The sequence below is a fragment of the Acanthopagrus latus genome, chromosome 8, assembly GCF_904848185.1.
Source record: "Acanthopagrus latus isolate v.2019 chromosome 8, fAcaLat1.1, whole genome shotgun sequence".
Lineage (NCBI taxonomy): Eukaryota > Metazoa > Chordata > Actinopteri > Spariformes > Sparidae > Acanthopagrus > Acanthopagrus latus.
The window spans coordinates 6,260,936-6,288,260 of record NC_051046.1 but is presented as its reverse complement, the minus strand read 5'-3'; the positions used below and the strand labels follow the sequence as shown (position 1 = coordinate 6,288,260).

The following is a 27,325-nucleotide window of genomic DNA, read 5'->3' as shown; positions in this document are numbered from 1 at the left end:
ATATGTCGGGCTTATAAAATCTGATACACTGATTAAGCAACTCAGCGGCAAATTAAAAGAATAAAACCAGCTCCTCGTTGACAAAGTACATCAGTAAAGTACTGTTTGTGCATTGACGCATCAGCAATATCAACCAAATATTATATCATAGTTTTTACAGTGACAGGGGCCATTTCTCTGTAGTGAGCCAATTCTCTCTGATACTTTTAGTATGTAAAGCTGCTGTTAATGTTATTTTCTAATTAAAATAACAGTTAGATATTCCAACAGTAATCACAGTTATGAAGTGTTTGTCAGAAACTTATTTCCCTCTTCCCCCTGCTCATGCCGTAAAAGAGAAGATACATTTTCTGGTACACCTGCCCACTTTGTCCCATCAGGACCTGCACAGCCAATGGTGGAACCGGGAAAGCAGCGGCCCAGGTGACGGTTTATACGACCAAACAAGAAAGGAGTCATGGAAGTGTGGTGATGTAGAGAGGAGGGAGGGGATCGCTAACAGCAAAACAAACAGAAAGTGAGCAAAAAACATAAACGCTAGCAGCTTTGAGTAAAATTTTGAATGCAGGACTTTTACTTAGGATAGCTGCACCAGTTTTACACATTAAAGTGTATTTACAGGTCTTGGAGAATACTGTTGCACATGTGAAAGACAGCAGTATAAAAGCTTTTGTGGCTCCAGAGGAAACTGCATGTAAGTTGCACTGCTGGTAATGTAGGTGCCAGGTTTTGAAGCCTACATTTCCCACAAAACAACTAACAGTGACATCACTGGAGGTGATTTATCAGATTACATGCAGCTTCCTCTGTAGCTATAACATGGTTGATACTGATCTTTTTTCCCTTATGCATTAGGACTCCCCCCCCAAGACCTGTAAACACACTTTGATGTGTTAAATAAGTGGAGTAACCCTTTAAGCAGGCCTAAAGGATCTGGATACTTCCTCCACCACTGCTATTTGCTATATAAAAAAATGCCACTGATGAGCTGCAGCTGTGTAAAATTGTCAATCTACAAATGTACAATTAGTGCAATTTCACATTGATTCCTTTTGAATAAACTAAAATGGTCCAGATGAAAACAAACCCACCAGCAGGGCACGAACACAATCATGGATATTCTTCGTCACGATTATGTGACTTATGTGGCTTAAATGAGTCTCGATCACCTCTCGGCTGCTCCACCAAGTGGTCGGAGGTGTAAATACAAGTAAACACAAATACTCCTGAGTAAGACTCATGTCCACACATACACTGCATGTCTTGTAAAACATTTATATGTGTTAAAGTGTATCACTCATTTCTGTAGCATCAGCACTGATGACCTGATGGTGTGGTACAATTTCGTACGTCCAAAATATAAATCTACTCCACGTGGTGCCAAAAGGTGGTTGCCAGGAAAGAAAGAACTCACCAAAATGAATGTAATAGGATTTGATTTATCTACGAATAGAGAGAGGTGTACGCACATAAACAACAATATACGGACAATGAGAAGGAACGAAAGAAAGAGACTGCGGTGGAGCACCGCTGCTATCATAAACAGATACGTTGTTTGCTGTAAAGTCTTTTATTTAATGACCAGTTATTCTGATAAACATCCAGCTATTCCTCTTCACGAGAACAACTGATATAACCCTTTCTTACTGCTCTCATAAAAACCATAATGCATACTCAATCACTGATACACAAACACTCATACACACACTCACGCACACACTCACGCACACACTCAGAACCATCATGAATAATCATAAGAATATGGTGTGATATCTCAGCCAAATGAACTACTCTTTAAGGCAACATCCTACTTGTTGTTTTTGCCCACACTGCATCTTATGGCCAACATCGCCATGGTGATCCATCGCTAGAATGTCTGTGCTGCTATTCTTAAAAAAAACCCCTCCGGCCAAAATCTCCAGTTCAATCACCTCGTGATCACGGGCCATCACAACCCATCATTTGCCAGCGTTACAAAAAAGGAGTGAATGTTTCAGGCATTTCACATCATCGCGGTTGGTAGAAACTCAGATCCTTTTATCACTTAAAGGATAGAAAAGCCTCCTTCAGCACACAAACAGCCCTCCTATCTACGTCTCACAAACACATGCAGCAGCACAGATCGTCCCATGCAGTGCGTCCACGGTGAGGAGAATTACATTGACCTAATTCACTTAACTGGACCAGTTAGATTTTTGGTCATTGGCTGGCTGAGCTTGAGTTTGATCCTCTGAGCCGAGCTCCAGCAGCTTCCAGCCTCAATAAAATCATCCTCTGCCTCTGACAGAACCCATCTCTGGGTGGGTTATTAATACCAACAGAGCAGACAGGATGTTATGCACTGATTCTTCAAGCTTCTCATCAACAAAGCGACATGAGAGGAGAAGAAGGTCGCCTTCTCTCCCTCTGCTCCATCTGTCCCTCCATACTGTACCCACATTAAGAATACTGGCATGACTCGGACAGCCGAGTCAGACAACTTGACAACTCCTAACAATCCTCGAAGGGCCAGTTTTTCTCAAAACATTAAAATGTCAATCGCACATCTTTCTAGCTGTGGCTTTATTTTGTATGACGCAGGCTGTTTTAAATGGCGCCACACGGACAAAAATAAAAAAGTGTGAGGAATATATTACTGCGTGATTATCTGCTCTCACATAAGCTACAAGTGTTAGGATGCCTGACTAGCAATAATAGCCAAGGCTATACTTCAAAAAGGCAAGTGGCCTGTTATTACCTAACTGCACTATTTTAGGGGGCTACAGGTTATGCAAGAAAAACTGGAGCTAAGCCTCTACATCACAGTTAAGAGTAAAGACAGCGACTCTGTTCTGCACTTCATTTGGTTTGGAGAAGCTAACACTCCGACAGCTCTCGCCAAAACGTGTGCTAGATAACATTACATTTGCCAAACTCATCGCTTATTCCTCCTCCTCAAATCCTTCTCGCTGTGACAGTGAAACATAAGATACTGATTGAAAAGCAGAATCTGAGTTGCTGGTGCAAGTATGTTTTTATCATGAGGCTTATTTTGATTAAAAGAGTGACTCAAAAAAAAAAGTAAGAAATCATTTAACCTTGTATAAATATTTCATCAGATACTAATACACAAGTTAAGTTTACCATAAAATGTCACTTCCATTTAACAATGTTAACATTTTCTTGTCTCTTTAATATAATGTCAGGTCAATGTGACTAAAGTAAATAAATAAAAGTGTTTATTCCATTACTGGATAGAAAGTAATGGGAAGCTTCTACATTTCAAGTCTTTATCATTCAAGTGTAATTCAGTACAACATTTACAACACCCTTTGCACTTTGCAATCATCGTGTATGTTTTCCACTGCAATAAATAGATGCATTGTAAAAGCTAATGGCAGAGAAAGTAGTTCCCAGTGCTGATATACAAACTTGAGAGCGGTTAGTATTAACAAAAGTTGTTTAAATTCATTACGATAATGTTTAAGTTAGGTTAAGTTTACATGTGAGTGAAACGTGAGGTAGTTGGACAGTTAGTAATGACAACGATGACGCTAAGCACACAGCACCTGACCCAAACAATGAGCAGTGACGGACGGTTGTTCAGCTGCTAACCAGGTACCACAAAGCACACAGTCCCTGAACGACCCAAAACCCTGCTGCAGCAACAACACACCCCTGTAGCAGCTAACGTTAGCATAAAGCATGCAGCCTCTGAGCCAAACAGAGCTGCAGCAGCAGCAATAGCTGATGTTAGCCCGGACAAACTGATGCACCAGGTAGCCTTTTCAGACTGAGGGACATTCATGACAGCTATTTTGCTTCTGTCATTTCTGCATTGAGCAGACTTGGCTAGCCTGTGTTATCTGCAGTCAGGTGTTGAGGGAGGAGCTGCGATTTTTTCAAGTTGGATTCTTTCAAAATGTAGCTTGGATTCTGCAGTCATACCAACCCTAGCTTTGACACTAGCATTAGCTTACTCTGGCTAGCTAAAGAGATAAAAAATCTTCTAGCAACAGTCATCATTTCAGCTAGAAATGTGAGACCTGTCCTTGTTTATTTCTGTCTGTAATCAAGGACCTTTTCTGGCTAATCTGCCACCTTTATCAGTGTAAACTGCATGTGCTCTGCTGCAATAATGAATCACTGTAACTTTACAAGTTTTAGGGAGTATTTTGTATTTCAGGTTCTGTGTTTATATTCCCACAGTTTCCTCAGTAAACAGGGAGCTCCCTGGCCTGGCCTGGCCTATATATGCTGTGGCCGAAAGCGACTGCACAGTGCAGCAGAGGCTGGCTGTGCTCCACTTAGATGTTAAAGGGCATGCTAACATTTTGAATTCATGTTGTTTTGCACCACATATTGTTCTAATAAACCCGAGTGGATGAAATGTCCTGGAGACTTCCTCCTCCACACTCCTCTGCGAGAGGCAAAAACACAACTCGTAAAGAAGGAAAATTACATTTCAAAACAAGCAGTATCAGCAGGCAGTGACATATCTCTGGCTTTAAGTGTGCATTTCTTATCCACAGCTAAGTACCTTCAGGTGGGGAAAACAGCTTTCTTGATATTCTGCTTATTCTTATGTAAATCAGAGGATCATTTGTTGTGGATTCAGCCTGGGATGATGTCCTTAATATAATCTGAATGAAATAAAAATACAAGACCAAAAATAGCTGACATTAATATTATTTATATCACTGTATTGGTGTCACAGCTATTTATGACAAAAAGATTAATGCCAATTAAAGGCAACTAAAAAAGAGAGCGGGGGGTTATTTGGCGGTGGATACGCATTTCATTATAACAAACATCTTTTTCCTTGAAGTGTTCAAGAGAATAAATAAGGAGACTAACGGAGGAGCAGCTCTGAAATGGGAGCGACAAAATCAAAATGTATGAAATAATTTCAGCACAGTGTTGTGTAAACTGAAATCTGCAGCTATTTACTTAATCATGAGAAAGGAAACACAAAGGAAAGGCTATCACTGTGATATTCTGTCTATTGTGCTTCAGTCAAAACGACAAGTTGGCACAACAGAGACACGTCGTAATCAAACATCATCAATTCATTTTGATTTTAACCACGGAGAATCTGACAGAGATGATCAGAAGAGAAACCTCACAAGATGGATTTTTCTCTGTCTCCCAGAGCGCGTATTATCACACCTTCACCATACTCTTCTCTTAAAACTCCATCTCCCTTTCTCACATACGCACACACACTCAGTCACACTTCCCTCCTCTCCATACTGTTCTAACACCTCTCGGCGGTTATGATCTTCATGGCACTTTTATAAATCCGCCTCACTGAGCTGAGCAGCCGGTTGCACTTCACTCCTGCTCGGCGATGATGGGAAGATGAGCACGGACGAGAGATGTTTATCAGATAATTGCGTGCAGATGGACACGGCCAATAACTCATTTGCAAACCAGCATTTTAAAGCAAATCTATAACTGTGTGTTTCTTTCTTATCAATCAGGTTAAAAAACAAGTGTGCAAGTAGAAATTATTCAACGTGGCGGTGGGACTTTTGTAGGAAAAGCCCGGGTGTCAGTAAGAACATTAACAAGGGCCTCTGCTGCGTTCAAGTAAGTCATGACTCGTGTGACAGTGAGCCCGCCTGCACAATCCCAGGACCCTGAAACTGAGGCAGCGAAATGGAATTCAGCCGTGATTCATTTAGCGACTTAGCCTTCACCTGAGTCAAACTGTGTTGCGCCGGAAAATATATAAAAGGCTGAATGTAAAGGTTGGAGGGTGTAACTTACATAAGAGCGATTTCTGTTTTGTTTGGTGCTATTATGCTGTTATACTGCCATTATTCAAGATTTTTTTTTTTTTTACAGCACATTTGCATGAAAGAGATCCAGATCCTTGAGGAAGACACACACACACAGAACTAACAGCCCTCCTGAGATGCACACTCAAAGCCCGTTTCTGTCGCGGCAAGTCCTCCACCACATTTACGTCACGTCTCTACAAAAACAAAACAGTGTGCAATGATTGACTGATTGATTAATTGATTTAATGGCTAGTAACACGGCTCGTGATGTCCATGAACGGCAATAGAAAAGGTGGCTTAATGCACATAAAAGCGGTTCAGCTCAGGTTTTTACTCCACGATCATCGTGACCAAATGAATTCACAACAACATTTCTGCAATATTAAAAAAAAATAAAATGTGTTATTCACAATCATGAAAATGGGACCCAAATGCAAAACAGGCAGATAGAGAACAAATATTGAGCTTTAAATATGCTGATGTAAATCTGAAGCAATAACAAAAAAATGACATAAAACGAGAGAGAAATACAAAAACTAAACACGGTACAAACCAAAGAAACACTGGGAACATTGCCAGGAACACGAGAGACACGGGACGGACGTTAGCAAAACAGACGAACTGACAAAGTGAGCGAACAACAAAGGGCTTCAATACAAACTCAGCTAACGAGGCTGACGTGAGACAGGTGTGGGAGGAGCAATCAGACTGGGGAGGAACACGGGAGGGAGACAGAACACTGGGAGCACAGGTGAGCAGGAAGTGACAAGACACAAGATGCTATAACTTCAAAATAAAACAGAAAAACAACAACTATAACTGATGTTGTTAACCGGTTGTTTTGTCTGTTTTTTTTTGGCGGATGAATAAACCTCAAATACAAGTGTAAGGAGGTGGAGAGGGCGTCTGTGACCATGACTGTATGAAAAAGAACAATCGCTATCAGCTAGTTATTATGAAAAGGCCATCAGGAACTCATGAACAAAAGATGCACAAGGACGAATGTCTTCGCTGGATTTTTTTTTAGACGATATTGTCATGTTTGTATTATTAAAGAGGCACTATGTAGTTTTGGGGAAGAAATTCCAACTCAGAATTCAATAATATTAATATGAATATTAATGCGAAGATAATACACACTCAGATTTTTTCTTTTTTTTTCCCAGAACTGAAATAAAGAACACTGTTTTGGAAGTAGAAAGGTGGCAGGGTCCGCCAACTATAAACAAAGTAAAGCTGTGTGAAATTTAAGGTCAGTTTGTTTACTTGGACTGCCAACTAAAATGTCCTATTTCATCTTCTAAGATCACCGTTATCACGAAAATTGCGATTTTGCGACATGGCTAACACAAAAACTCACACCAGCCGGTTGTGACTGGCAAAGAAAAACCTGCCAACACAGGGTATGTGAAAGCAAACCGTCTGTGTTCATGGCTCTTTGTTAAAAAAAAAAAATAGACTGGCCCAGAAATGGGTTGAGAATGCAGCAGCACCACAAATAAAAACAGGTTCGCTCCAGTAAAGGGTGCATAAAAGCCCTGTCCTCTATATGTGGATGTGTGCTCTCCCCTCCGAAACCTGTGCTGAGTGCGTGAGAGGAGGTCAGGCCTCGCTGTCATGCTGAATGCACTGGTGAAATGTGTAAGTGTGTGCATGGGGCAGTCAGACATGATGGTGTATCCAGACAGGACATCCATCTCTGATTTGTGTATGTGTGGCTGCTGAGAGCCCAGCGACCGGCGGACTGCTTCTGGACGATTCCTCAGCGGGCCCTGAGTGTGTCAGCAACTGTCGGCAAGCACACTACCGCCATAAATACACTCCACTCTCCACTGGATGGAAGTCAAATAGTAATATGACAGCGAGAGAGAGAGAGAGGGAGAGAGAGAAGGGGAGACGGAGGGGACGGGAACAAAAAGTGTACAGTGGAGACGAGGGGACAACAAGCTGCGCACAGACAGCAGAGAGCTCAAGGACGTTCTTTGCAAAGAAGTCCACATTCAGCTGGAGAACAGTGTGAGGTGGTAGTTCAATAAACAGATAGACTCATGTTTAAATGGATAAGAAAGGGAGAGAGGGAGGGGGGGTAGACCTGTCTGAGATACATGCACATTAGCATTTAACCCCTTACACATCACAAGCCTCTACTCTTACTCTGTCAGCAGCTGTAACTCAATAATCAATCACATTGACGCAATCCCCAGAAACACCGAGATTGAGAGCGAGCAGTCAGGCTGGTAGAGTTGTGAAGACAAAAATCCTCTGTGAGCAAACTCGGCAGTGTCCAAAAATAAGAGCCGGTGTTTGCTTTGCTCACGTCCCAGATAAAGAAACAACAACTAGCCACTGTGATGCTCATTTCAGCCACTTAATGGGACTTAAACTGAGCTTCAGAGGGTGCGATGATGATATGTTCTAGTCCTGCAGACACCCTGCCTGTCTGCCTTTTTCTTTTTCTTTCTTTTTTTTTTTTTTACGCCAGCTGACAGAAGCGGGTCACTCAGTCAACACAGTGTTGCCATAAATCCACCGCTATGCCGAGGAACACTGAAACGAGCCTGCAGCTTCAGAGGGCCACGATAATTACACAAAAAAACCCTGCAGAGGCTGACAACAACAAAACCACTCCAAGGGCTCCTCAGACCATGACTGAGGGGGAACCTTGCACAATTATTTCTCACTTCTGAACTCAGGGACGGGCTCGGAAACAAATGAGGCCTCAGCGTGAGAGAGTGTGTGTGTGGGATATTTAGGAGGCATGTTGAGGACAGAGCTGATCAATATGAAAGCAGCAGTAATTAGACTGCACAGCTTTAATTTTTCATCGGTGCGTAATTACACTGTAGTAACAACACAGTCTGGATGGGCAGACTGGTGTGTGTGTGTGTGTGTGTGTGTGTGTGTGTGTGTGTGTGTGTGTGTATGTGTGTGTAGACAGCAGCACGGAGATGAAAAAACACTTCATCCACGGCGGACGCATGCACGGAGGCCTGTTCGGTGAGACGAGCCCCGCAGAAACCGCAGGCTGTGGTGGCATGACGCCTGGACGGACACACCCCCTCCAGGCTGTGGCATCGAACCAGCAACGCTGTGATAAACAAACGGCGGCTTGCTCCCGTCTGCGATATTATCATCATCATCATCATCATCATCACAGTCACTGATCCTGGTGGAGTGAACCCATCATTACCGCTCGGTATTCACATTTACACGGACACACGGGGCCTGATCGTGGGTTCGCGCCTCGAACCTCCCCCAAAAAAACAACACACGGCTTCTCCCGTCACAGACTGACAGATGACTGCTCGGATGACATCTTCATCAAAGCAGCTCCACACACACATCCACACAAACACACACACAAACACACACACACATACTACTCCCCGCCTCTCTACCCAGCGCGGCGGTGCGCTCCCGGTCCCCCTCACGTTCATCATGTCTCACCTTGTTTGACACATTTGAGGCGGACCGGGTCTTTGCAGTGTTTAATCACGGCCAGCACGTCCCGGGTGGTGAGTCCGGCCACTGGCATGTTGTTGACCTCAAGCAGCAGCTCATCCTGGGCCAGTTTGCCGCTCTGGATCAGTCCCTTCCCCTGCTTCACCTCGCCGAAGTAGGGGAACTGGCCGTTCTCCGCGCCCCCCTTCAGCTCGAACCCCAGCTCCCCGTCCTTTCCGCGGGTTATCACCGCTTCGTGGACTTTGTTGGTCCAGTGGTTTTTCTTCTTGAGGCTCTTAGACATCGTTAGGGCGAGTTAATCACCGCGGGCTGGCCCATAGAAAAGCCTCCTACCGTCTCATCCCTGCCTTTGTGCGACCGGCTGCAGCTTCACAGCGCCCGCGGCTCCATCATCAGCGGTGCACGCCACGCGCAGTGTCCGCTCGGCGAGCCGCGCAGTCGGGCAGAGAGCTGCAGTACGGCACGGCGGCGGATGAAATAATTATTACACTGTCAGACACACAGACGCAAGAGACAGATACTGGCGGATGACCCGGATGTGAAGCCTGAAGGAGGGGAGAGGAGAATGGTTCTGGTTCGGCGTAAAAGGATGGAGAGGAGGGGAAATAACACGGGAGGCGCTTCACTCCCACCACACTGCCAGGGGCGCTTCCTCAGGCTCACTGTGATCACACACTCAGCCGATGACATGGAGGAGGTACATCAGTTTACACTACATCATGCACAAACCCTCCGCCTGAATACGATCCAGCCTCCGCGCTCGGCTCGGTTTTGGGAATTAAAACAGCCTCAAATCTGACTTTTCGTCGCCTAAAGTAGCACGAAGCATCCTGTCAGGCGTGTATGAGAAGTGTTTTATGAAGAGGGGAGAATGGATGTGATACTGTTTTGATTATATGCAACATGCTTTGGAGATTTGTATGCAGCCACAGTTGGACTAAATGGGGCCCCCAGACCCCCTCAGGGAGCCCGAAGGCTTCAGGTTCATCATGTGGAACTTAGTATGGAAATGAATGCAAGTTTGTTTGTTGGTTCTCCGCCGACACTTAAGCTCATTAAAAGCTGAAATAATAATGGAGCCTCAAGGCAAAAGCTGGATTACTGTAGATTAGTGGAGACAAATTTGGAAGAGGGGCACCACCGATTTTAGGTTCTATAACTATTAATGCCAGGATTGGGTAACAAAACCCAATATCACATATATATTTTTACTAAATACCCCAGTATCGGTAATATGATAATATTGCAGGATGACCATCGGTACTCTTGCAACATAATAAAGCAATGAGATGTCTGAAGTTAAAGACTCACATCAATCACGACATAACAACATCCAAATTCTCAGTCGATTATATCACGATAACAATATAATATTGTGACATTGTAACACTGTGTCATCGCCAATTAATGAAATTTTTTAGTGGGCTTACATGTTGCAATTTACTGAATAAACTTTTGGTTAATACAAGCACGATGTGAACTCAGCACACACACTAACCATAACTCGAAACGAGAGCATAATGAGCATCATTATCAACTTTCATGCCAACACTTTGCTTTCTACAAAATCTGCAAGTAGCAGATGTAACGAGATGTTTTATGATATGGGAAGATTGTGGTTTGGACTCCTGCATGAAGTCCAGACGCTTTTATTTCTTCAGCCAACTTCACACAGTGGCCAAACAGTGTAATTACAACATCATGTGACTCACTGGGGCCTGGAATAGTTTTTCCTTAAGTTTACATTGTAAAGGAAGTTAAATGACTCAGTTCACTGTCATAGTCTGATCCCTCTCATGTGGAAAGTCTAGAAAAGCCATGTGATAAAATCATTTTATCCCTGTTCAAGTAAGACGGAGCCTAAACAGGAAATAAGCTGTGACCCGAGCTGTGTGCACGCTCTGTTAGCTGCACGATCCGGAAGATTCAGGTAATTTTATACTCGGGAAGTCAAACATTTTTGACTTTGTGTGCAACCGAGCAGCTTTCACAGGAGCAGGGCACACTACTTCCTGTACTGGCACTAAACATTGGCATTGAATATAAATTATGAGGTGCAGAATTATCCATTACAGGACTGAATACAGAGGCATACTGGGCTACATATAGAGTAGAGGAAATGGGGGTCAGAGGGGGCTCACAGCACGTTCTTGCCCTGAGGCTCTGTGGTTGGTTAATGCAGCCCTGTTTATGCAGCACGACCAGCACGTCCAGTCCTGCTCGCTGCTGAAATATTACTGCCAACGGGCACGACAGACTCCTAAAAGTGTAACGGTAAACTCACCCTTTGCTCGCCTGTGGTCACGACTCGATGGTCTGTGTGAATGCGAGAGGTGTTCCTTGCTCCCAACATCTGCACTCCTGCTGCGAAATTCAGCCCAGTTTAAGTTGGTCAGCGTTACATAATTGCAACGATGACATAAATCCAAGTCCAACAGAAAAAATGACAAATCCTTTTGTTGCCATTACTTTTTCATGATTGCACGGCTTTTCCCGAAGCGGGGGAAGTAAAGTTTCATTCAATATTTAACACACATGTCAAGAGCTGCTCCTCAAAGTCTACTGAGGATGATAGTCCCTCTTAGTCCCACTCTGAGCAGGGCCGCCGTGTGTGTGTGTGTGTGTGTGTGTGTGTGTGTGTGTGTGTTTTAAGGACACATGCATGTGTTTCTGTAATGTGAGTACCGTCCCTACAAAACAACATTACTGTACACATACCCCCCCCGTGCATTTGCAACCAGTAAATAATCCATGTGGAGCAGCCGATTCACTTTTACTGTCACTTTACTTTCTTCAGCGATATGGCATTTAGGTCACGCTGTGCGTTTCTGGTACCAGCAGATGCTTTTGACAGTAATTCTGAGAAGATGATGATGCAGACGAGATGATTATGAAAGACTAACCACCACCAGTGGAGAAGGAGCACTGGTATCGGCCAGAAAACTGGCTGGATTAAGAGATTATATGCACAGAGGGGAAATGGATTCCTGCTTTTTCTTTAGTTATGCCCCTCCTGGTGGATGTCAGAACTGCAGCTCCAGGAGAAGGACTGGCCTTAGATGTAGTTCAGGGGTTGAGTTTAAAACACAGAGTGCACAGAGTCTTCAGGTTTTCACTCCAACGACATCTCATTAAGAAGCTCCTAGGTGGACTAAACTGTGAAATCATCCGCTGGTGCCTTCAAACGGATTAAACATCTGGCACCTTGCAGCTTCCTTTTCAACATGTGTACTATTTTTTTTTGTGTGCAGGACGCTACATTTTTGTCTCGTGCTCATCTAATCTATATCTGGATCAGAGTATTTCATTACAGAAAGAAAAAGACATCAGCTGTCGAAGCTTTGAGCTGGTGCGTCTAAATTTGGAGGCACTTCAAGCAAATCACCGGCTCTCAGAGATTTTTCTCGTGACGGGGGGGTGCAGCACAGCTCTCGGTGTCTTGTGTGGCCGCTCACACAGCCTCAGTGTCGGGCAGAGGTGTCCTTACATGAGCTCCTAACAGCATTGCAATGAAGTCCTCTGGTCAGGGTGTCATTGTGCTGTGCGGTTGCAGGGGAAAATAGCTTTGAAAAACAGACCAAATTTTCTGTTATTTTTCTCAGAAAGCTCCAAAAAAAACCAGCATCCAACTCTTTCACTTTCCTGCCAGAATGTTAATGATCAGAATAAAACAGTGGTATTAGGTGCGATTGTGCATCCGTGGAGGCCTGTAAATATACTTGTGACTGTGTTTGTGTTGCACGCTGGGTGGGGGAGGGAGATGAAAGAAGAGGATATTACTTTATATCATCATTATAGACAGAAAGTAATGAGCATCCTAAAGCAGACTGCCAACAACAGAAGGCAAAAATACAATAACACGAGGCAGTCTGCGCACTCAGAGGGGGAATTTCAATAGAGATTATATGGATTTAGCTCACTGCCTCTCTCATTGACTCTCCGCTTTGTGCACTTGCTGTTACGGAAGAAATGCACACTTAGTTGTTTTTATAGCTCGGCAAAGACGGGGGGGGGGGGGGAGCAGGGTCACCTTCACACAGGCTCTCTGAACGGGCCGAGCAGACAGAGTCCTCCCGTCCTTATCATCCGCACTTTATCCACAGATGCGCAGAGACAAACATATTAACGACCATCTGAAGTCTGCTGAGACGGTAACGATGTCTGGAAGGCGCTCCAAACTTTGAAATGAAAAAGACGGCACAGTGGCACCAGTAAGGAACCCAAGGGTGTGCTGGAGAGGAGGAGCAGTTAAAAATCAGATTCAAACATGCGCCCACACACACACACACACACACACACACTGACACACACACACTGACACACACACACTGACACACACACACAAGCGAGCGCGCAATACACATAGAGGAATAAGTTAATTAGACTGACTTGCTTCAGGGAATTGGCAACTAAATCATGTTGGCTTTTTCCTCCAAGCTCACAATGAAATTTAATTATGTAGTGAAACTTGTGATGGCAGAGCACACCTGTGCAAAGTCCAGACTGACTCCAGACCAAAACACTGAGACTTCCTCCTCACTGGAGCCTGAGTGGGAACTCAGACAAGCTGATCAGCTGATATTAGCTTTGGACAAACAGCCTACGTGTCCGTATCAGTGGGGCCAATATGTTGGCTGATATCAAACATGCTAAATGTTTGAGGAAATTTAGAAACACATCATGCGATGCACTGATACTCACGATAACTGTGATATTAAAAATTAAAATGATGTCATGTTAAAGGTGCTATATGTCAGATTCATACTCAAAACAAATAGGGGGCAGCAGATTACAAGAGTTTATTAGCGCTAACTGTAGCTACCCTTAGCTAGTTAGCTTAGTTAGCCGTGCAGCGACCGGTTGGCGCTGGGAGCAATGCTGTCAAAATGTATGTTTTTTTTAAAAAATGTACATGTTGAAAATATCACTGATGTATTATTAAAAGATTTATTTTAACGCGGCGTTAAGGATCCAGTAGCCGACAGTCCTCACTTACATGGTCACTTTATTATAGATCATTATATGAGCTCACACATATCTTCTGAATTCTCTCTCTTCTGGTCCTCTCTGATGTTCCCCCTTTTAAGTTGCAAAAGTGGAGCTACAGATCAAAAAAAGAGCTGGTTATTGCACAAAGTTCTCAAAAAGATGTTTCTTTAGACAAGATTTGTGGTTCGGAGTGAACTTTTGCTTCGGCTCCCTGGCCGGCTGCAGCGATGAGCAGTTTGATCGTGAACATCACCGTCCTCGTTCTCTCTCCACTTTCCTCGACTACACCTTCATTTTTGAAGAAGCTTCATATCCTCGCCGTTTGATCTCCCTCGGAGGGCTTTGGGGATTAACTAAATGACTCCACAGTTAGCTTTTTAAATCACACAATGCCTCCCATAAATAGTGTCCTCTCAGCTAATGCCTAATCATTGTGCTTGAGCAGTGATGGCTTAGCTAAGTCTGTGAGACAGGAGTCAGCCTTGGCACCGCTCTGACCCATTTGTAGGACGCTCGTTGTCATCGTCCTGGTGTTTATATATAAAGATATAAAGTGAGTGGAACAGGACAGTTGCTGTGATAAGCCTATCACTCGCTCTAATTCCTTTAACGTTTGATCGGCTCATGAATACTGGAAAGGATTGTGTGCCACAGCTCTTGCTCTTAAATCACCACAGCTTGGTGGAAAATCACTCTCTCCGCTCAGGATTAATTAGTCCTAGTCTCGGGGTGTTTCTGATGGAGTTTTTATATGAAAGACCAAGACATCTTTGTCAGGAACAATCTATGTTAATTATATTAAAACTGGTGATTAGATTTTCCTCAGCTGTCCCCTCCATGACCATCAAACAGCGATCAGTCTTGGTCATTGGATTGCAGATACTCAATGTGACCACTAGATGGAAACATTTACTACAGATCTGAGCTGCTAGTTGATATTAAACCCCTAATTTCACCACTACAGAGGCTTTAAGTTCAGTGTTAGAAAAGTTTCCCTCCACTTACAAATATATCAGAGCTTCCATGTGCAGAATGATAAATGTGCAGGGTTTGAGACTACAAGGATGTCCTTTAAAGTTATCAAGTCAGGACGTACTTTTAAAGAGGTGGATTTACAAAAGTGCTGGACATAAGTGAAGTTTCAGGGTTTTGTACTTTACTAAGTATTTCAATTTACCTCTACTCAACAACCATTTAAAGGCAAATATTGAACATTGCACCACACAATAGATATTACATATAAAATGAACCCAAAGGATGAATTTCACAAGCTTACCAACAGCATTTATCGTAAAAAGACAAAAAAGCTCCACCTTTTCAAGAAACAAAGTAATGCACATGTTAAAATATAAATAATGATACTGATTCAATATTATAATATACATTATTCTGGAATGGATCGTTCTGTATAAGTGGGTATTGTTACTTTCTGTATTGTAAGTGCATGTATGTTAATGCCAATACTTTGGTATTTCGATACTGTTGTGGTGTTGTTGCTTCATTATCTACTCACCCTCATGCCGGAAATGGAAAGTCAGGTGAAGTTTCGTAGTCCACAAAATATTTCTGGAGCTTAGCAGGAAAACAGCTTGGCAAAAGAAGATAGGGACTTCTTTTAAAACATGGAAAAAAGTAGGAGACCTCTTGTCTCCGACAGTCGAACCTTTGAAATGGAACCAATTTGCATGTTACCAGATTCTGGAGTTAATTTGTTTTTTTGCATTTCAAAATAATTTCTAAGAAGATTTAACAAGCTGACTAGAAAATCTGCCCCTGACAACAAGGCTGTTTTCTGTAGTGCTGGACCTGAAACCAGAGATGTCCGAAAAGCAACATAAATTATTAAATTATATGTTAACTGCTGTTTATACAGTAACTGTTGCACACATATGAAGTAAAATATAAAATGTATTATCAGTGAGTTATGAGACAGTCAAATGACAAATAATCCTCATTAGCAACTTTTCCGTAGCGCTGCAACCATCAATTAATCTGATGTTATTTCTCAGTTAAGCATTCAGGCTTTCAAACATTATATTTGTTTAGACTGTCTGCTAAAATGTCCCGGAGGTGGATGTTCAAACAAATATTTTGTCCAAACAACAGTTTAAACTCAAGTAGAATGAAAGAATCGAAAGAAAAATACAAACTTTTTGTTTTGCAATCCGACGTCAACCAACCACAGACTCTGAAAATCGTTGCTCCATCGGTCAAACATTGACACGCAAAAAAAAAAAAAAACGACAGGAGAGTATTTATTGCATAAGTCACCATAGTTTTACCATAGCAACTCTTTTATTAGCAAAATCATGGAGATTAGTCCACTAATGTGCCCGTCCAATGGAAACAGAGGGTTGGGGGTCTAAGGGGGATATGTAACTTGAAACCATCACGGATCATGATCAATAACGGTGCACCTGTACTCCACCTGTCCGTCTGTCTACGCACTGAACACAGATCTACATATGGTCCTACCGTCTGCTACAAGGCCGCCATTGGCATCCTCTTTTCAAAGCTTCTCTTTGCTTCATGATTCAATCAGGAATGTTACAGTTTGTAGCGGCGCACCAGCAACGTGCACTCATTAATCAGCGAGTAGCTTCTTTTTTTTTTGTTTTTGTTTTTTTTTTGGTCATTTAGAAAAATAAAACTTTGAAAGAGGATGACAAGTAGAGGAATAAAGTCCCTTTGTTTTTATATTGTGCACACATTCACACAGACACACACACATACATGCCATCATTCACACTGGCTTTTGATCACAACAAAAGCTCCCACTCGCAGCACACATGCAAACCACACATCTGAAAAGGTTTACACGCAGCTCTCACAGTATGTCAGAGTCAGAGTGAATTGGTCTACAGAGTGACTTGGTCTTGCTTGGTTTGTCCAAGGAGGCAAAAATAATGCGACTTTGAAATAACCAGAAAGAAATCGATAATAGACGAGGGGTGGCGGCGGGATAACATCTACGTGAAGCTAACATCTAACTCAACAAAAAGCAAACACTGCAACTAAGGCATGCAAGGCACAAGCACCTACAAACAAAAAGACAAAAAGTGTTCATTCATGGACAAAAAAAAAAGAAGAAAAAAAAGAGAAAAAAAAAATGTCAAGGCCCCCCTTCTTATATAAAAATTTAAAATAATGATAGTAAGGTAAAACAAGCACATTTTAAAAACTGTGAAAAATCCCCGGCCATAGACAGTTGTACAAATACTTTACACAAAATGTTTTTTCTACACACCGTCTTTAAAACTTTTAGAGATGAACATAAGTTAATAAGAGGTTAAAAGTGACATTCTCATTCTCGTCCCCTCCACTCAGAGTCCCCTTCAATAAAGTCACTTGGAAAGCCGGCCGACCGGGCTGCCTGAAGACAAAGAAACAAAACATGATTAGAGGAGGAAAGCGGAAACAGACGACACCAGCTCGTCCTCGAAGCGGCAGGCGTTACCTTTAGAAAAGGCCGCAGTCCTTCAGGTTGTTCTTGATGATGACGTCAGTGACGGCATCGAACACAAACTGCACGTTCTTGGTGTCGGTGGCACAGGTGAAGTGGGTGTAGATCTCCTTGGTGTCCTTCCTCTTGTTCAGGTCTTCAAACTGGCACTGAATGTAGGCGGCTGCCTCCTCGTAGGTGTTGGAGCCTGATGGAGAGAGGGAACAATTTAAACTGGGCTTTAGGTATTGACTAATATGTGACATCATGTCAGTACACAACTCAGCTACAGGTGAAGTTGTTTCTTGAAGCACAAATGTTACATATTTTATATTTAACTGCCTGATTAGTAATGGTAGCAGCTGGGGAATAACTGCTTGTTTGCTTTATTAAATCTTACATTTGGAGACAAGTTTGTTCTCTGAAACAAGGGATCTGATTATTTTGGCCTCTCAGCATCACAGCTTACCAAGAAAACTGTAAACTGACAATTAAAATTGTATAAATTAGGTAAACTCCAAATGTAGAGGGCTTGTTTACCTTTTAATCAAACAGAATTTGTGTCTAATCAGCATTGACTGTCGATGTAGATATACCTCTGAAATCTAAGTATTACTAGAACCTGACAAAGATGCTTTGTTATACTCAAAAAGCTGCCCACACAGTTCAAGAGCAGAGCAGAGCAAAAACTAAATATCTTTGTGTTATCTGTTGAGACTGCCGCGCCTTTGAGAGGCAACAAGAGGCCGACAGACAGAGTTTAAATAATGGAACACTGAATGTGGTCAAGAATGTTCTGGACCTTTCGGTATATAGACATATAAAGAAGATTAAGAGTAGATCTGTATTTTATAGACTTATTACAAAGATTTTGCTGGCATGTTTGTAGAAAGATGATTTTAAACCACATGTTGCTTTGAACTGATTTAATGTCAGGCTCCCTGAAACCCAGAGAGAGCTTTAAGACTCATAATGTAGGATTTAAATGACCTCGTTTGATAATTCCTGAAACTTTAAAAAGGCCTCAAGTTAAATCTGCATGACTGAAGATAAGATTTAAAGACTCAAAATACACTCAGTGGATTTATTATGCAACACCACCTGGAGTACAGTGCTTGCATGTGTGTGTGTTTGTGTCTCGGCCTCACCTGCATATTCTGGGTAGCAGATTGTGAGTGGGCTCTTTTTGATCTTCTCCTCAAACAGGTCTTTCTTGTTGAGGAAGAGGATGATGGAGGTGTCTGTGAACCACTTGTTGTTGCAGATGGAGTCGAACAGCTTCATGCTCTCGTGCATTCGGTTCTGAAAGAGAGGAGAGACGCACATTATTAACCGGCCGGGGTGATCTGCACAGACTTAATTTAAAAGCTGAACGGGTCTGAGAGCTCTTACCATCTCCTCGTCCTCGGCCAGCACCAGGTCGTAGTCACTCAGAGCCACACAGAAGATGATGGCGGTGACTCCCTCAAAGCAATGGATCCACTTCTTCCTCTCTGATCTCTGTCCGCCCACATCAAACATTCTGCAGAGAGATCACAGATATACATTGTTACTATAATGTATAAACAGATGTTTACATGTCGATATATAGCTGCAACACTTAATTTGTTGCTCACTATTAACTAATCACCAGCTACTTTGATAATCAATTACTTGGTTTGTGCATTTTCTTTTATAAAGTTAAACACATTTTCATTCTGAAACGTTGTGTTGTATAACACAAAATAAATAAATAAATAACCTTATACCTTAAAATGACATCCCCATTGTTAGTCCCACCTGCTAAACTCTGATTGGTCAACTGTTTGTCCAATCGTCAATGAGAAGAAAACCAGACCAAATTTGAATCAGGGAACAAATGTGAGCTGTGGGCAGTGATCCAGAGGTCTGCAGCCGGACTATTAGAGAACACCACTAGCCATCATGTAAATGCAGTAAAATGACTGGACAAACTGTGGTGGCTGTGCTCACTTGAAGTGCAGGTCCTTGAAAGTGAAGTGTGTTTCCACAATGCCAGTAGTTTTGACTCTGGTCCTCAACACATCCTGCTGGGTGGGCACATAAGCACCGTGGGATATCCTGTCCAGGTCATTCAGGTAGCTTTGGGAAGAGAGAAGTCAAAAGGTTAGAAACAAAACGGAGGTTTGCAGACGCAGAGTAATTCTGCAGTGTTCAGTTACACATTAGTTCCTGCTCATGTCAGTGCAATGAACTCACTATGCTGCAGAGTCGTTGAGCTGGTACTCTCGGGAGCGGCTGAAGCAGGCCTGAACTCCTCCGTCTTTCCAAAGCCGCTGGATGACCCCGGCGAGCTCGCCTGTCATGAAGCCCTCTTCTGCTGAACCCGCCAGCACGAACAGCTGCCGCGCATCATCCTTCAGAGACAAAGGCTCTCCAATTAAAAGTCCTACTCCAAAATAACTTTTTATATAAATGTGGGTCTGTTTTGTTTAAAGTTTAAAGCACTTTTAATGCCAGAATAAGGTAAGTTTAGGGAGCACTGTTTTGCACATTCATTATATCATGGCAAAATTACATTAGATTTTCTAATAGCGTATTAATATTGATTGACTGTATTTGGATTTGCAGTAGTTCTTCATGCAGTCACAGTAAAAGCACTCTGCCACAACACGCCTTTTTGAAAACAAATTCATTGCAAAATTAGTTGTCTGTTCCGGTCCTTTTAGCCTTGACACCTTGCATACAATTTGGTTCCAAAAGCAACATGGTGTTTTGTGCAGGTCAGTGGCCAAAAAGCGATATGTGTGTAAGAGCATAACGTCAAGAAAGAAAAGCTTTGGGTGTAAAATCGGTCACGATGACTAAGCCAGGCCAGTCACGCTGAAGCAATGACTAAGCCCCTTGTTATGCCAGGAAAAAAAAAAACGGATTTACAAAATGAAACAATAGTTTGTTTGGAGAGAAGAAGAAATAAAATACCCAGCAGACTGTGTTGTATTTATTTGCAGGATGTTGTATTAATATACCACACTAAACTACTGTGCACAAAGTCTGCAAAATATCATGAAGTTGCTGATTATTCATGCAAATCCTGTTGCTGAAAGGCAACTCTTCTCTTCACGAACAAGGACTTTAAACTGTAAAAATCAGCACGCAGTGAAGTGACTGCATCAACCAAGGAACCCCCGGCCAGCTCTCATGTCAGGAAGCCTCTGCTTAAATGTAGTGTTATAAATGTGATACTAAACCCTAACAGCTCCGTGTGACCTGCTGCAGAGGAGGGAGTGAGAAGAGAAGTGCCCAATGGGGAAGGATGACATATGACTAAGTAGCTGTTGCCCTTATTGCAACGAGCTATGTATTTGCACAGAAATACAACCTGTGATATCAGAAGAGCGGCGCAAATGCCAGCTTGGTATTCGCTCACTCACCGCTCTGGGTGCATCAGCAAAGTCGATCTTGAGGCGTCCCATGGCTCTGATGATGGCGATGATGGACTGGATGGTGTTGCTGTAGACAACGGCCTTGTACTGCTTACATTCCTCCTCTGAGTAGCCCGCCTCGTGGATGATCCTGGCACACAAAGAGAGAACATGAGCACTTGTCTGCAAGTAGCTTTGTCTGGGAAATATATACAGTATAGATCATTATTGTGATTTAAGACTTTATACAGGCTGGATATCGTTTTAAACTAATGTGTCATAAGTGTTTTGAAAGGCTGCATTGCATTATAGTGATGTCACTTTCTGAACATGTTTTAATACTAGCGAAATATAATTTTAGGGCCATACTGCCCAGCCCTAAGTTTGTTCATTATGTAGATTATTGTGATTGGATAAGAATGAAAGTGGCGTGTTAAGACAAACCACACAGTTACTATATTTAGTTTCAAGGTTATTTCACCAGTCTTAAAAAAAGGGGAAGTGGGAGATTGAATTCACTCTCAAACTGAGCAATGTTTTGGATCCACAATTTGAATTCAGTGACACGATACATGTTTGAACTACATAATATTTATAACAATAATAATAATAATAATAATAATAATAATAATAAATAATTATGCTATATTCAAGATAGACAATGTGTTTGCTTATTTACCATTTTAGATGGTTTCCAATAATGTCACGAACTGAGACAGTTCAATTAAACTTGAGGTTAAACAATGTACACCAACATATGCATGTTAAGATAATCTGTGTTTACTCAGTATAAAGAGCACTGCTGTGGTTATATATGGACTAATCCAAAACTGCACACATGTATGATGATAAATATAGACTAGCTCGTTACCTGCAGAAAGAGTTGGAGATGTAAAAAAAAAAGCTTTTTGTCAGGATAAACTCTTGATTTGTAAAAGGGCTTTCACTGTGCTGTTCATTTAAAATGTGTGATTCCATTTCAAATACATTTTTACTGTAAGAATTTAGTAAACATATTTGACTATTTTTTGCTCCTGTATAAATCACAAGAAGATAATGTATTTTTCTGTAAACTACACCTTAGTTCATAAATGCTCCCTGTTCACTCATTTCATGGCATTATTGTCATTTGTTGAGTGTCCAAACCAAAGTGCGCAAGTAGCGCACACACGCTTCTGGTAACTTGTAAACTGCATATACACCACTTTCTATCCAACAAATTAATGAGTAACTTTTGAAGTGGCAGAAAAATGACAGTTCATGAACACAAGAGTTGATGATGCAAGAAGATGATGAACATGATTAGGTGTCTGAGATATCGATTTCCTGCTCGCTGTGGAATAAAACTCTGAGTGTCCATTATGAGGGAAACAGTGAATGAGTAAACAAATGAATGATTTCCCACACAGCGCAGTTGTGTGTCACCTGTTGATTACTAATAATCAAAGCTGTGTCAGTTGATCCGGTGCACATTAAGTTTAGTGCGTCATTTGCTCTTTTGTTTAGTCTGGCATCAGTCAAATGGGACTAAAATGATGATTCTCCAAACAAACAATACTTGAAATGTCACATCCCTGATTAGTGTGTAGCAAACCATCCACACTTACTTCATCTGTTTGACAATCGTACTCTTCCCGGACTCTCCAGCACCTGAAAGAGAGAGAAAAGGTAGATCGTTAAATGATGTTTATTATTTTAAGTATGAGAGGATAAGTAGGTACAGAATTCACAATATCTTCAAAGTCTTCACAGGTTTCTTGCTTACTGGCGAGATATAAATCCATCATGAGCATCTGCAGCCTTTAATTTATTTATCACGTATTTTCTGTTGAATTAATGGGTTTGCTCTGACATGGAGCTCTGCGCTAAAATTATGTTTTTATTTTGCATTCAATCATCCGTCTCTTCGACAGACATGTGAAGGTCAACATAATCAAACCAAAAGGGCCACTTCACCACAGATTAGGGCTGCAACAATCAAACAATTGATTAAAAATGTGTCACCATTTGTTTTGATAATAGATTAATCGTTTGAAGAAAAAGTTAAAGTTCTCTGTTTCAGCTTCTTTAATGTGAATATTTTCTGGTTTCTTTATTCATCTCTGAGCGTAAATAAATACCTTTGGATTGTGATGAAAACATAACATCTGAGAACGTTATCCTGGGCTCTGGGAGACACTGATCCCCCCCCCCCCCCCCATTTTCTGACCAAACAACCATCATTAATTGACAGTTTAATCCACAATGAAAATAATCCTTCTTTTTTTTTTTTCAACGATTGAAGTTTGTTTTTTTCACAGAGATTGCAACGATTCTGTAAATTGCCAGGGGCTGCAAAACTGGTTCTCTTTTAACTCCAAACTACAACACAGCAATCAACAGACATCCTGAAGCCCTGAAGTCAACACAGTTTCATAAGCTCCTAAATTAACGGGTTATGGCATCTTAAATCTCCCATCCAAAACAAAACTAATCACTAACAGACACACTTCTTACAAACAAAATATGTTAATGTTAACCTACAGCAAATGATTCAGAAGCTACTCTGTCACAGAATGCAGTGGGGAAGTGTCTAAGGCCTAGTTTAGCCAGGTCACAGTGCAATTGGATTAATCAACTGGATCCTCTTGGCAATGAGATTATAAACAGCTTAAACATGCCTGGGTTAGCGTTCATGCTACATCAGACTGGCTGGTTGTTGGACGGATCTCATATGGACAATTTAAGTCACACAGCGCTGTGAGAGGCTGCGTGAAATCATCACTGCCTTAAAAAAAGGTGAAAGTTAAGGAGGATAAAAAAGATATTGGTGTGTGTCTGTAGTCGAGAAGTGTTTGGAGGCTCATACAATTCACCAGCCTCCTCTGAGATGCAGGTGTGTTTTCAGCTGAGCACACAACATTTTAATTACCGTACCTCTGCAGGGACTCTCAGCTCCCCAGTGAGGAGAACTGTTCACCAATTCATCGTCCCTTATGATAAACAGCTACGCACCAAAGACGCAGAGCTAATATTACTGCAAACATCACAACACACTTAAATTTAATTTTCAAACACACTCACTGAGGTCCTGGAATTGTGGGACTTAATGGACAGCAATTACGGCAAAAATGTGGAAAACATAAAATGGCTTAAATTTGTCACAGAGCTAGGATGTTTGCTGGGACTAGACCAGCAGGGCCAGGGAACTTACATTACCCTCAGGCTGCATATATCACCCCCGACAAACAATAAAAAACGTGCCTGCAGGTCCTTTGTTCTGCCTTTTCAGCTACTGTATGTGAAAATACCCCTACACATTAAGAAAGATCAATCTTTATGATTTGCATTTTTGAGAGCACAAAACAGGCAACATCTGAGGCAGCACTCCCACTCAAAACACTTGTCTCAAGAGCCATGTCATTTGCAGATTACTGCATTAATGCAAACACCCCCAGTGGGATGCCCGACAGAGCGGCAAACTGCAATGAGCGTAAGGCCGTGTATCTCCTTGTCTTGTTCAGAGACAAAATATAAGAGACGTCCACCGTCACAAATGTGGAAGAGATGTTTTCAACACACGTGGTAATTGAGCCCCATCGGGCAACAAATCCACAGACCGAGCACTGACATCTCATGCAGGTGCTTGTGGGAATCGTGACAGGAAAATTCAAATCAGGCCCATCTCAAATGACGCACAAACACAAAAAGACCGACTGCTGCAGCTGAGCAATGTACAGCATCTGTGATTGGGGAGAAGTCACATGCCCGAAAAAAACAAACAAACAAAAAAAAAAAAACAGACCCGCCTGAGCGGAGATTCACCTGAAAGACGCAGAATTCTGTTGCGTTTTTTGAAAGAGCTCGCAGACTGCACAGTGCTGGCAGAAATCCAGTTAGCATGCACTAGCAGTCTCTGATGTGTGTGTACAGTTGTCACAGATGCTTTTTGCAGTCAGGCAGGCTGATAAGTTGCTATGCAACCTCAAGCCCCTCTTCTCCTGGCTGAGACAGCCAGCAGTGGCCATTAGCTCCCAGTTCTAGTGAGGACTGAGAGGAGGTGTGGCAGGTTTCCTTGACACAATGAAACAATTCCAGATAAAACTGAGATACAACATGTTAACAGGGACGTGAATATGGATCTCATGTGAGATTAGTAATTGTCATATCACATTAAGCATTGTATCTTGGCTTTTAACCATGTTTAAGGCTGCATTACAGTTCAGTGATATGACTTTCTGTCATTTGAGTGAAGGGTGAGAAGCCTCTGCCTGCCTGGCCACCATATTCAAATGTACGCTGTAATGGATGTTTTACCCCCTCAGACATCCTATCAGATTACCTTCATTTGGATAAAACAGAGCATGAAATCAACTGTCCTGAACAAGATATCATCGCATCTTGAATAAGATGTGATGAGTGTGAACCTCCATTTATTTCAAGCCTCCCATCCAGAGTCAACAGAAACATTCAGACTAGTTGAGCAGTGCAAGTTAGCTTAAATCTCACTGCTTAACCACCATTAAATGTATTACATTCCCACAGCCGTCCACTTTTAAGTCGTATGACATTTAGATGAAATCTGTTAAAATATTAGCTCGTTTCTTAGTTAGTTACAGAGTCACCCGGCCTGAAGCGACTTACGTTAGTGTTTATTTTCTGTATGAATGGCTGTGGAAAAAGAAGGCTAGCTAGCCACTGTGATTCAACATATAATAACAAAAGCAATCCGCAACAAAAACGACATGAGTACAGGCACTTCGGATGGTCAGACCTGTTGAAAGATAACATCACGGATACTGTTTAAGGTCAAGCCTTCTGTGGGCTAACTAATCCGAGCTAGCGCCGCTGCGCTAACCTCACGCTAGCTAAGCAGCTAATTGCTGAGCTAAATTAGCTTAGAGACTTAGCGCTGGGTGATAACGGCTGGCAAAACTTAACCCACACGGCGATCAGATAACATCCTAGTTAAATCACACAGCGGGTTTTAATTAACCGAGGAGCAAATCAACTCAATCAAGTCCAACTTTTTAGCTAACTGCACCACCGCCTTGTCATTCATAGAAAAAAAAAAACCCCGAAACGCCTCAAACTCGACCACTTGTTTGTTGCCTCAAAGTCGACCCCCTCAAGTTATTCAGCGCTAACGCAGCTACATAAAACTTTGATTTTAGCGCATATGAAACAATGTGTAACGGTCGGGAACACGTCTGGAGCAAACAGCGGACAGCAGAAAGGAGCCTCTCCGGCAAATAAAGACCGAGACCCCGTCCCCTCCGTCCATCCATCTTTCTCTCACCGAGCAGAAGCAGCTTGACCTCCCGGGCAGCTTTTTCTCCGTCGTCCCGCAGATTCCTGTCGATCATCTTGCTGCGCTCCTGCGCCGCCTTGTCGTCCGTGCTCAGCGTACATCCCATCTTCTTCTCACCTTTCCTCCGAATAAATAAAAAAAAAATCTGGAGACTATAACACAACTTTAACTAGGCGTGCAACGACATGCAAGGGCTACCGAGTTAGCATCCAGTGAGGAGGAGGTGGAGGAGGAGGAGGAGGTGGTGAGTGTCCAACACCCGAGATTCAAACACGCCCTTGCCTCGCGCTCAAGCTCCCGATCTAACGGCCGAGACGTCTCAAACAAAATAGTTAGTTAACCACAAGGAGCGGCTTTAGCGGCAGCTGGCTCTCCTGTTTGCGTTTCGACGGCTCAAACAAGTCGAGCACAACCTGTATCATTCACAGAAGGAAGGGAGTCGACAGCAGCATCTGCGTCGGAGTCTCAAATTGTTCGCTTCCTGTTCTTCGCGCACACACACGTCAACTGCGCATGCGCGTGCAACAAGCAAACGCGCAACAAGCTTCTTTCAAAAAAAAAAAATGTTTAAGCTCCTTAGTTTTTAAGGACCTGTCTGCTGAGATTAGCGTGAAAAACACAAGGATGCGTGAAAATGTAGGCAAAAAAACATGGAGGACAACATTTCAGAGATTTTGCTTGTTTTACAGTTTTAGCCAAAATTAAGACTTATTCAGTCTTTTGTTGGGATGCACGATATAGATTTTTTTTCAATATCGATATTTCATGGTTGATAATGATAAATAAACCGATACTAGAAACTTGAAATTTTTATATTCTGAAAATGGATGGCTAACTTGTAGTATATGTATAGTGTATGTGTGGCTCTACACAGGCGCAGCAGTTTGGAGTTATGAACGCAACAACAACTTGTCTGATTTATTGGCAGCTCACAAAACAACTTTAAAGGTGCATACTACCTCTGTTTGAACATGCTGCATTTGTTCAATCGACA

At 42.3% G+C, this 27,325-nt stretch overlaps 2 protein-coding genes across 14 annotated transcripts in view; both read right to left on the bottom strand.

Annotated features, from left to right (window-relative positions):
• LOC119024385 (membrane-associated guanylate kinase, WW and PDZ domain-containing protein 2-like) overlaps positions 1-9,824 on the bottom strand; it is an 81,429-nt gene extending 71,605 nt beyond the window's left edge. For 7 of the 13 annotated variants that reach the window (XR_005076456.1, XR_005076457.1, XM_037107150.1 and 4 more), the window contains exon 1: positions 9,213-9,822. Coding sequence is in view for 11 of the 13 variants with exons in the window: in XM_037107150.1 (XP_036963045.1) it covers positions 9,213-9,510 (298 nt within the window). In the remaining 2 variants the exon portion in view is untranslated. Of the gene's footprint in view, positions 1-9,212 lie in introns of all 13 variants that reach the window. The other 6 variants (XM_037107158.1, XM_037107153.1, XM_037107154.1 and 3 more) reach the window with 2 other exon arrangements.
• Positions 9,825-16,470: 6,646 nt separating this feature from the next.
• On the bottom strand, positions 16,471-26,839 carry LOC119024653 (guanine nucleotide-binding protein G(i) subunit alpha-1). Its single transcript, XM_037107623.1, has 9 exons — positions 26,320-26,839; positions 22,649-22,691; positions 21,051-21,192; positions 19,876-20,033; positions 19,630-19,758; positions 19,051-19,180; positions 18,807-18,960; positions 17,674-17,866; positions 16,471-17,589 (listed from the first exon to the last, which is right to left on the bottom strand). The coding sequence occupies exons 1-8, from the start codon at positions 26,435-26,437 to the stop codon at positions 17,676-17,678; spliced, it is 1,065 nt and encodes a 354-aa protein (XP_036963518.1). The 5' UTR covers positions 26,438-26,839; the 3' UTR covers positions 16,471-17,589; positions 17,674-17,675.
• Positions 26,840-27,325: the final 486 nt, after the last annotated feature.